The sequence below is a fragment of the Micromesistius poutassou genome, assembly GCF_964030765.1.
Source record: "Micromesistius poutassou genome assembly, chromosome: 21".
Lineage (NCBI taxonomy): Eukaryota > Metazoa > Chordata > Actinopteri > Gadiformes > Gadidae > Micromesistius > Micromesistius poutassou.
The window spans coordinates 10,823,007-10,834,634 of NC_140291.1; the positions used below are offsets into that span (position 1 = coordinate 10,823,007).

The 11,628-nt window shown below is 43.5% G+C and overlaps 2 protein-coding genes across 2 annotated transcripts in view; one reads left to right on the forward strand and one right to left on the reverse strand.

The window, feature by feature from the left end:
• Positions 1–5,981, forward strand: part of LOC311366493 (protein phosphatase 1 regulatory subunit 1B-like) — an 8,716-nt gene extending 2,735 nt beyond the window's left edge. Inside the window, exons 2-5 of the mRNA XM_084485278.1 lie at positions 3,403–3,486; positions 3,658–3,715; positions 4,444–4,530; positions 4,899–5,981. Of these exons, the coding sequence (XP_084341404.1) occupies positions 3,403–3,486; positions 3,658–3,715; positions 4,444–4,530; positions 4,899–5,017 (348 nt within the window). The 3' untranslated portion in view covers positions 5,018–5,981. The remainder of the gene's footprint in view (positions 1–3,402; positions 3,487–3,657; positions 3,716–4,443; positions 4,531–4,898) is intronic.
• Positions 5,982–8,626: 2,645 nt separating this feature from the next.
• On the reverse strand, positions 8,627–11,268 carry pnmt (phenylethanolamine N-methyltransferase; the record flags this gene model as incomplete). Its single annotated transcript, XM_084485934.1, has 3 exons — positions 8,627–9,071; positions 9,841–10,060; positions 11,082–11,268. 3 exons carry the CDS (start codon positions 11,266–11,268, stop codon positions 8,627–8,629), a joined length of 852 nt encoding a protein of 283 aa, XP_084342060.1.
• Between the last annotated feature and the right edge of the window lie 360 nt (positions 11,269–11,628).

Here is an 11,628-nt window from a genome sequence, read left to right on the forward strand (position 1 = left end):
AGTATTGTATTGGTGCAATTGGTGATTGTGTGAAAACATTTTGTGTGAATACATTCAAATGTGTGAATGTGTAAAATATATTTGAACAAATATATTTAATTTGCAGTTACACATCAAAGGATTGCACCTACAAAAAAAGGTTTTCAGTAATACTTCAAAAGTTGTAGGTTTACATCAGGTTTGCATTTATACATCTAATTGTTTGTGGGTAAAATGTTTGCACAGAACTCAATCGTATGTGTGAATCTCAAGTTTACTGCTACGGATCAAATCTACGAGTACAAACCAAACCTATGGCTTCAAACCAAAGGTGCAAAACGTTTCCCCCATATTTGACGCTTCCGCCTGAATAGCCAATGGGGATGCTACGATTAACATAACACTTGACAATCCAATTAGGCATATCACGTTGCCCGGGGCCCCGACACTCAGAACAAAAACATCCTCTGCCACCACATTGTGATCAAAATCTTTCCAGTGTGAATGCCAGTGACAGTTTTAGTTGTAATACGCATTGGTGTGAAACCTATAGTTAAATGTCAACCGTCTGTGCTGCATGACGATGACAAAGCATTGTTACTGTGTCCATTTGATGAAAAAACTTGTTGAGTTAACTCTGAGAATATTGGTTTAGTATTGCTAATACTGCATTCATAAACCTCCATGCAGCGATATTTAATTACTTGAATTCAACACTAAACTAAAGGACTTTGAACTCGCTATTCCATATCTGCTGTCTTCTGCTGTTAGATTTCCTCTTCATAGTTTTCCGGCTCAAATAGATGTCTTTGTCATTTCTTCCTAAGACTTGACTGAAGTTATAGTCCACATTTGAGATGCATGATTGGCATTCATTGCTAGCCATTTTTAAGCCTTGTGTAGCTCTTCAGAAACAAAAAGACTTAAACTGACGGACCCAAACTCCAAACTAATTGGCCAGGGAGATTTCGCTACTAGTGGAGGGAGCTGAGAAAGAACTTCAATCACTCTTCAGTCAATCTTTATAAACTTGGACATTTCAGGGAATGTAAAAAGCTGTAGTTTGATCCACAGAACGCATTTCGATACAATTTCAAAAATCAGTATACAGTCCCTTTAAGGTGCTAGCATAAAGTCCTGCAGCTGCAGAGATGTCTAATGTCTATTGTTTATAACAATAAAAAAAAGTAAAAAATGTATTCAGTACTGATATTGGCAAGTTCTAGTCTGATGCAGTAATCTGCATCAACATTATAATGTCAGCGATCACCGTTATCACTTCCTGTTAAATCAGTGTAAATATGATTTATTTTTTCATCGATTTTTAATAAGTGTGCTGATATTCCAGATCATACTAAAATGACTAAAACTCTCGACAGCAGCCATCGGTGTGCACTCTCAACCCTATTCATATGTACGCTCTGCCCGGCACAAAGCTTTGTGACTCACCAGACTCTGCGGATCCAAAACCTTCTAAATAAAACACACAATGGATGATATACACTTTTACACAAAAACATTGTGTGACCTGTTTCCACTCAAACACCACTGATCTTTATTATTAGCCCTCACGGTTAAACAGGTGAACTCCTGACCCTCATTAAGCAGAATCAGGCTCACGGGCTCAACCTGAACCGACGTTGCCCAGAGCATTTGATTCATTGGCTGACGGATGGCTCTTACCAGTTCTAACCAATTATACTGAGATTATAGCAACAGGTTCCCCCAGTTTCTGCCTCATTCTCAGGTTGTTGTTTCTATGTGTGTTTTGTGTTTGTTTATCTACCCGGAGAGGGGTCTGATTGTCTGTACATCTAGACACCTCTCCACCCTCTCATGGACTCAATGTCATTGTTTGCTCACACTGCTGTAGCTTTGGCTGCAGATGAGTTGGGCAAAATCTGAGAAACAAGAAATCACAATCAGCTTTGTCGTTCGAAACATACTGAAAATAGACATAGATAGAAATCCAATTAGGAAACATGATTTTTTTCATGTTTCTCTTACGTCTCTTTAGTATGTAATCACACTTTGCTGTTGAACCCAAATAATAACAGAATGTAATTTCAAGCGGAGATGGTTTTGGTTGCGTAACGCGCTGCTCACACCCTCCTTCACATGGGAACAACAAGATACATAACACACAATTGATGGAGATGCAATGTTGTCTGAGAAGCCAGACATTTTTGACCCCTTCTTTGGGTGGGAAAATGTGGAAGACATTTTGACCCCGGGGTTGACCTAATCAGGGGTAATCATATTGAAATCATATTAAATTACAAGGTGACAAACAACTTATAACATGTTGGTAATGACGTAGTTCCTTTGGACCACTAATAGGAAAGCTCCATAAACCATCCGTGTAATTTCCAAGCAGAAACTGGATTACACCATGGAATGAGTGACACGTCGTCAGTTTGGTTGGTCTCCCTGGCGACAGCAGGTCTGCTGGCTGTGCAGTTGTCTTCATTTGAATGTTTTACTTATGACTTGCTTTTTTTAATTCTATCAATGCAACCAGTGTTTTCGTTTACTTTCAATGCTATTTTTTTGAAAAGACCTTTTTTAAATATACAAATATTGTTTTGTATATTTAAAAAAACAGTCTACATGCTGAACAATACACATCTTTCAAATAGAATACACTCTAAAATCAAGGATGGCTGAGTCTCCTTCCTGCTGAGGACAGCAGCATGGCTTCAGTAGAATAAGATACATTTGAACGTTAATCTGAATATTATAAAGTATATATATTATATGAGGTCTTTGTCAGAGACAGACGGCACACACACAGTGGTGCGGTGGTGAGATCATCAAACAAGACCTGTTTTAGAGAAGAATAATATACATTAATACATAGACTCCTGTTGCTGAGATATGTCAACATCGTCGCCATGTTTGAGAGGCCAAGACTGCCAAACAAATACAAATGAGCTGTGTTTTTTTCTGGATATAAAAAACTATAAGGCTTACATTTCTCAATTGATTTCAACGAGTCGTTTTTATATAAATATTGAATAGAATACATTTTCTATGTGAAATATATTTTATATTTACATTTATATATATATATTTTTTTAATATTTCTATTTTTACATAGCAACCCTTGAATAAAAACAACTCATTGACACATTGTAATCTGTTAACAAATGCAAACGTCATAGTGCTTTTCATCCAGAAAAATCATAGCTCTCTGTTTACAAAGGTCAGCCTTTGCCCCTCCAACATAGCGGCCACGTTGACATGATCCACGGGCCAACGAGGTGTCTGTGTGTACATGTCTATGAGATCCACCATCACGTAATGCCCTCATTAATGCTCCCTGTTTTAAGTGTGGTTCCTCAGGGCTTTGGCTCAGCATTGCTGTATACTGTGTACTAGATCCACATATCTCTGTCTCGCTTTCTCTCTCTGCCGCAAAAGATACGGCGACGAAGGCCCACCCCCGCGACGCTCTTTACACTGTCGGACCCTGCGTCTCCAGAGGAGGGTGCTGTGTCTCTTAAGGTAGGACTCAGCCTGGAACTTAAAGGGCAACCTTGACCTGCAAACACAACTGCAGGCACACCGCCCCCTATGGGACAAACAAGGGTGATGCAGTCACTGTGTCATAATAACCATATGCACCTCTTTTAGAAAACCTATTATTATTATTTATGTCTGTATTTTATTATTCAGGGGGCACTGAAAGCCAGCCGGAATACCCCACCAGGATATGAACCTCCTTCCCTCAAAGGTACTTTCTATATGAGTCCATAGCAGTCCATAGTAGAACTGCTGGTTATGAGATTACGGAGAACAGAGCACTTAAAAATTACAAAAAACGATTCGGCTGTGGCCTTTTTACCGAGGTCTTCATCTGCAATTGGTGTCTATGTGTGTATGTGTGTGTGTGTGTGTGTGTGTGTGTGTGTGTGTGTGTGTGTGTGTGTGTGTGTGTGTGTGGGGGGGGGTGTTGTCGGTGTGTGTGTGTGTTATGATTAATGGCGGAAACAGCTGTAGGCATGGTCTGGATCATCCTGGATTAGAGAATATGCCCACAGCTGTGCCGACATACGCACTCACACACACACACAGACACACAGACACACACACACACACACACACACACACACACACACACACACACACACACATACATACCCCCACACGCACACTCACACATACACCCACCCCCACCCACCCCCCACGCACACACACACACACACACACACACACACACACACACACACACACACACACACACACACACACACACATTGATCACATCAACATTTACAATAGATAGCTAGCTATAGCTACTGCTACTACTAACTAATTCCATTATTAAGGATAATGTTTGCAGATAATCTCGATTTCTCTCTCTCTCTCTCTCTTTCGCTCTCTCTGTCTCACCCTCTCTGTCTCTCTCACCCTCTCTCTCCCCCCCTCCCCCCTCCCCCCTCCCCCCCTCCCCCCTCCCAGATGTTCAGAGGATGGCCCAGGCCCACCTGGAGTCCTGGGCCTCTGTAGAGAAAGAGGATGGCTTCTCCTCTGATGGCGAGCAAGAGGGTGAGGGACACACACACACACACACACACACACACACACACACACACACACACGTACGTCTATCAGCTCGACCTAGCACACCCGCTTCAGGGACTCCATCAGAGTTATACGTTAGTGGTATGTTAATGCGGTAGGTATGCACGCATACAAAACAGCAATTGCATTTGCTTTACAAGGGAAAGAAACCCGACTAGAAAAATGAATGTATAAAATACGCATATTTGAGGGGTTAAATCAAACTAAAGAACACGGTGCAACATAGGTGATAGGAAGCACACATAGGTGATGAGAAGCATGCTATACTGAAAAAAGTTAATAAATAAATAATAATTTTGACTGACTTTTGACTTTTGTCTGATTGTCTTTAGAGATCTCAGAAGATATGAGGACGCTGCACTTCCTGCCGACCACAGCCTTGCGACACCCCAATCCCGGCCATCACCATGGAGACCAGGGGGGGAGTACCGACGGAGGGGAGGGGGACTGACGGAGGACGACGAAGAGGAGGACGTGGAGGGGACCACCTCTACGTGTTCCTGTTAACGGAACACGTAGAGGATAACCTGGCTGGAGGGGCACCAGGGGAGGGGGGCGGGAGGTGTGTGTGTGTGTGTGTGTGTGTGTGTGTGTGTGTGTGTGTGTGTGTGTGTGTGTATGTGTGTATGTGTGTATGTGTGTGTGTGTGTGTGTGTGTGTGTGTGTGTGTGTGTATGTGTGTGTGTGTGTGTCTGAATGTATGTGTGTATGTGTGTATGTGTGTGTCTGAATGTATGTGTGTCTGAATGTATGTGTGTGTGTGTATGTGTGTCTGAATGTATGTGTGTGTGTGTGTGTGTGTGTGTGTGTGTGTGTGTGTTTTATGTTCAGAGGTTGAAGAGTTCAGAACGGGATCCGGTTGCAACAAATCCTGACCCCTGAGTGGAGCTGCCAAGGACACTAGACAGGAACATGCCCATGTTTAAGAGCATCTCTGTCTCTCTATCAGTCTCTCTCTGCAGTGAAAGGCTGCGCGCTAAAGGATTTATATAACAGGAAAAAGGTGTTAAAACCCACTCCCTAAGATTGTTTTTATACATTTTCATCTAGAAGCTTGCTCGGTGTGCGGTGGCTATAGGTTTCCCTGCAGTTATTTCAGTTTGATAATCTAACAACGGGGTGTGAAGAAATATATTTGGAAAGTAGCCAGGCTGGATTAGACCACGTCAAAATGGATTAAACCAATCTACGAACCAAACAGTAACAGGCAAAACCGTCCCTGACCGGATTGTACCAGACCAAATCAGAATGTTTTCTAACGCATCACAGCACACCACTTATTTTTGGTATCATGTTTATTATAACCGTTTATTATTGTATGTAGCATGTTTAAACATATCAATTTATAATGTAATCTCTAATTACTAATCCCATGTATTCATGTTTATAATGGTTATTGTTAATAAAAATGCACCAAAAAAAAGTTTATTTGCATCTCTGTTTTATTTCAAAAATATAATCTGAATGTTGTTCCAGTGGGTTTAGATCGATGATGATTTTATAAATTAAAAATTGTTTTGTTGTCTTTACTGTGTGTGTGTGTGCATTATCAATTAGGTTATTTAATTTCACAACTAGCGGACTAGTTTTAAATCATACGTTAAGTTTAAAAAGCAGTCATCGTCATTCATCAACAGTCGAGGTCTACTTTAAGAGGCTGAGGCAGCTCAGACTCGGCCCTTATGCTCCTCTCTGGTGCTACTGCTGATGCTCAGAGCTCCAGGAATCAAGGATCACCGTGTTGGTGAGCGTAGTTCAGCAGCCTTGCTGACTCAGGTCCTAGTACTGTGCCCTCTGTGATATCTTAGTCATCAGTTCACGTTAAGCTCTGTCCAGTCCATCCAGGTCACGTCACTGGTTGGTCTGTGGTGCTGACTTTTGGCCCTGTCTCAGTCTAAAGACAGATTATCAGGCTACTATTTAACAACACATAGCTCTAAGACTCAAACATTTAACAAACCTCTATCAATGTGAAAGATTTTTCACATTTGTTCATAAATCTTAACGATTTATGAACAAATACAAACTAAACTCAAGTCCTTTTCTTCTTCTCTTTTCCCTTTGTAATCGCTAGTTGTACAGCCAAAGGCTCGATGCTACCAGGTAAAACAGAAATAATAATACAATCACATTCTAAGACAGGACTCAGTAAGGGTTTAAATGCATCACAAGATGTATTCCTCCCGTTTACTTATCCTCCACTTTATGAATGTCATTTTTATGTTTTGCAGGAACTTTATTAAGGTGTCTGATGTAGGGTACTACCTGAAATTGATTTGTTATTGTTGTCTCTGTCATCAAATCCTTCAGTTTACAACAGACATTGGATCGCAAGTCCAAAAAACATTCAAAGTAGCCTACTCAGTGTTGACATAAACCGTGTTTGTATACTAATGTAGGCAGAGTTCAGCAAACGACAGTGGGCCAGGCTTAACGATTCCTCAGAGTGAGTCAGTGTTTTCTTCTGTTCATTTTTTGAGCAATCACACACCCACTGGCCAATGTAAACAATGAGAGTCTTTTTGATTTCATGTCAGCTGGGATGGATTCTTTCCACATCAGTCATGAACTGTGGCCTGATTGAATCACCAAAGTGGCAGTCATCCAGACGCAGCTCCTGGAGAAGAAGGTGAATTTCAAGATGTGTGCGCCTCTGAGAATTCACTCCACTTTTGGTGTGAACACGGCTCAACGTCTTTCATCCCGAAATGGCCCGTACACGGGCAAGGCACCTCCCCCATTTGCAAAGAAAGATTTGATTCTCAACTTGTATTACTTTTTTTTATCATAACTTGGCTAAACAAACGACAATTCCATCCCCAAGCAATAGGAAGCATGTAACAGGAGTTTTGTATATTATATCTGTGCACATGCACATGCATAGCATAGAGATATTTTTCATGTCATGTGATCCACCCAGATATATCATATGAAAGTTGAGGCTCCACTGATTCCAACAGAATAAACTATATAACTAAATGACTAAAACTACAACCCAAAAAAATGTTTTACCTTTGTTGTTTTGACATCAAAGTCCTGTTTCATCGCATGAAACCACTTTAAATGGATAATCCACTGTCTGGGAAACATTTTGCAACCAAACACAGTGTTTAAATTCAAGTATAGGGGCTTAGAGAGGGTTTCACAAGAAATGGGTCAATGCCCTCAATCAGAACACACGTTCTTTGTCGCTCACTTGTGGCTGTATGGTGCAATTGCGATTTCTTGGCTTGGTGTCACTCAATTTTATTCGCCCTGACCTTTTAACCTGTTTGTGTCTTAGCAAGTATATTTTGTCCATTTTGCATTGGTTGCATTGGATTTTTTGTTTTTATTTGGAGATTCCACCTGGACCTACCTGTGGCCTGATTGTCCTCTCTATCTTTGCTCTACTTCACTTTTTTGGAATCAAATATTGACCCAGGTACTCATCTGGTGTTGTGCTATGGTGCTACCAAATGATAATGCATGAGGTGGTATTCACTCTAAAACATGAAATATATTTAAGATGGAAATTAAATCTTCAAATGATGCTGTGTTCGTGCTTTATTCACTCCAACCAAGTAGCATCCACATTGCTTATTTAGCTTCCACAACAATCTCACAGTTGTTATGTTTCTTTTTGTACCAAGATTACATGTTATAGCCCTTGCAGTTGTGGAGATATACTCTTTTTACTTTGGGTATGTTATTTTCAGAAAAAACCTAAGCCCAGTAATGAAGAGGTTCAGTTATCTAAAAAAAAACAACACCACACTGATACAAACGCATATACTGAAAATCTCCATTTTCGTTGTTTTTTACGTACACGAAAACTACATTTTCGTGTACGTAAACAACAACGAAAATAAACAAACAGACTAACAAACAAACAAACTTACTACCTACGACTAGTAGCTTGACATAATCCGTACTTCTTCAATAGACTCATCTCTTTCTCTCTGAATATATAGATCTTATGCTACAACCAAACGGCACACCAATCCTCCCTCCCCCCCTCTCCGTATCCACTGAACTAGACGGAGAGAGAGGAAGGGCTGCCACCGCTCCACCTTTGACCTCATTCCTTCCTGGCCTTGACGAAGAAGATGCCGCTGACGTCGTCCACGCCCACCCTCATGTCCTCCGGCAGGGTGTACACCTCCATCCTGATCAGGGTGTAGCCGCTCTCCCTCAGACTGCCGCACACCTGGGCCTCGTCCAGGGGCACCACGGGGATCTGCACCCCGGGGCCCCCCAGGTAGAAGCTCTCTCCCAGGGCCCCGATGAGCAGCAGGTGGCCCCCGGGACGCAGGAGCCCGCCGATGTGGCCCAGGGCCCGCGTGAAGGCGTCCAGGTCGGGGCTGACGCTCTCCAGGCAGAAGCTGGACACCAGGCAGTCGGCGAGGGCCCCCGGCGAGGGCAGGGCCCCCGGGGCCAGGGGCTGGGGACAGTGCACGTCGATGGGCAGCACGTCGGTCACCACGGCCCGCAGCCGGGCCGCCTTCTCACCCCACGCCGACGCTCTGGGGGGGGCGGAGAGAGACCCAAACAGACCGGGAACAGAGACACACGCAATGACAATCAACAGGGCTTCTATCATCCGTCATAGTGATGGTGATCATTCATTATTAATCATCATTTTTATTATGGTGATATGTAATATAAATAATTCAATAATTCATCAATCATTGTGATAATGATAATTATTATTATCTAGTCTGTTTGATAAAGTCTCTCTCTCTAATCATTAAATGTATAGCAACGTGTACCAATGTTAAAATAATTATTAGGACTAGTATTAGTGTTGGTATTATTAATATTATTGTTTTATTATTGTATTTATTTTGTTTGTAATTATTATTATAAAAAATATTCTTATAATTGTATTGTTGTAATAGCCTTATGAATATCAATAACCATTGGTTATGGAGCCTGAATAGAGTGTTGCTTATCAGGGCCCTGTGCGTTGGGTGTCCCCATGTTGAATATACAGTGTCCCTTTAAGAGCCCTGTGTGCGTTGGGTGTCCCCATGTTGCATACAGTGTCCCTTTAAGAGCCCTGTGTGCGTTGGGTGTCCCCATGTTGAATACAGTGTCCCTTTAAGAGCCCTGTGCGTTGTGTTGGGTGTCCCCATGTTGAATACAGTGTCCCTTTAAGAGCCCCCTGTGTGCGTTCGGGTGTCCCCATGTTGAATACAGTGTCCCTTTAAGAGCCCCCTGTGCGTTGCGTTGGGTGTCCCCATGTTGAATACAGTGTCCCTTTAAGAGCCCCCCGTGTGCGTTGGGGCGTACCCGCGTCCCTCCAGCTTGCAGACGTGCTGGAGGTAGGGGGTCCAGTCCAGGCCGCCCCCCTCCCCCCCCCCCTGCTCCTGCAGCCACCCCCTCAGCTCCCGACGGTTGACCTCCAGGAAGTCCGTGAGCACCAGGCGGTCGAAGACCTCGCAGCCGCTCAGGACCTGGTACAGCGTGGGGCCGGAGCCCACGTCCACCAGCAGCCCCCCCGTCATGTCACCTGGAGGAGCAGGGGGAGCGGGGGGGGGGGGAGGGGGGAGGGGGGGGGGTCGTGGAGGGCGGGGGCAGGTTAGTCCGTTGACTGATTAGATATTTTCAGCCGGTGTGACTGTGATTTGACGATGGATTATCTATTAACATTTTTCATTTGAAAGGGCCTTGCAAACACTGGCCACTGGAGGGCGGTAAAGCACCAATGATGTAATTGCGGGCAGTAGTTCCACTCAAAACATATAGGCCTATGGTAGGTATATCTTTTGAGTATATATTATGATATTTAATTGTAAGTTTTGAGATTTGAGTTATGCGTGTCTTAAAGGAGCAGGTTGGGGTTTGTTAGGTATGCGTGTCTTAAAGGAGGAGGTTGGGGTTTGGGGACATCTTGCTCAGGGATGCCCACATGTTTTGGTTTTGGACACTGGGGGTCAAAACCAGCATCCCTCAACTACGGAGTCCAAACACCCTAACCACTACACACTTTAGGAGGTATTTTAACACCTAAGTGATACATTGGCAACACTTTCAATATACACGTACATCGGTCGAAAAAAGTCTATATTCTTTTTATGTTTTATAGACAATCAAAAATAATCAATTATTTTTACACCACAAAGTGGAGGTTGCATTTAACACACGTTTTAGAGAACATTTTAGAGGCAGACATGCATATGCGGACTCTCTTCTGCGCCATCTCTGTTGAACACAACAACACAATCACACACATATTGTGCACTCAGGCACGTTTCTGTATATATTTATATCTACATTTTTTATCTTATTGCATTTTTCCATCTCTATTTAATACCTCATCCTGTGCTGTGCTTCCTGCTGTGACACCCTCATTTCCTGTCTGGGATTAATGACGTACATTATAGATTATCTTGTAAAGACTCTTTCGCTCTCTGTGTCTTCACTCAGACACACACGCACGCACGCACGCACGCACGCACGCACGCACGCACGCACACACACGCGCGCACACACACACACACACACACACACACACACTCTCTCTCCTCTACCTTCTGTGAAGGCTCGGTGCAGGCAGCCCAGCTTCCACGGTACGATGCTGTCGCGGCGGCAGAAGTCTGCGCGCGGCGGCGTGTAGTTGTACCGCAGGTAGGCCGCCGGGTCGAACCCCTGGTAGCACGCCGCCATGGCGGCCCGTCCGTCCTCCCGCGTCTTCTCCTTCGCTCCTTTAGTCTCCATTCCTTTGGCTCTTTTCTCTCTCTGGACTCTCCCAGGTCACTCTGGACTCTCGCTGCGGCAAGCGTCCCCAATATATAGGCCTATTCTGGTGTGTGCGTTTGTGTGTGTGCCGTTGTAACTTTGTATCTGTGTGTGATTGCGTTTGTGTGTGTGTGTGTGTGTGTGTGCGTGCATGCATGGGTTTGTGTGTGTGTGTGTGTGTGTGTTTGTAAAGGTGTAAACGTGTGTGTGTGTGTGTTTGAGTGTGTGTGTGCGTGCATTCATGGGCGTCTGAGTGTGTGCGTGTGCGTCTGTGTGTATGTAGATCTATGCTCAGGGCTACTAGTCTGAAAGCACACTGGTCTTACCAGTCAGTGATAG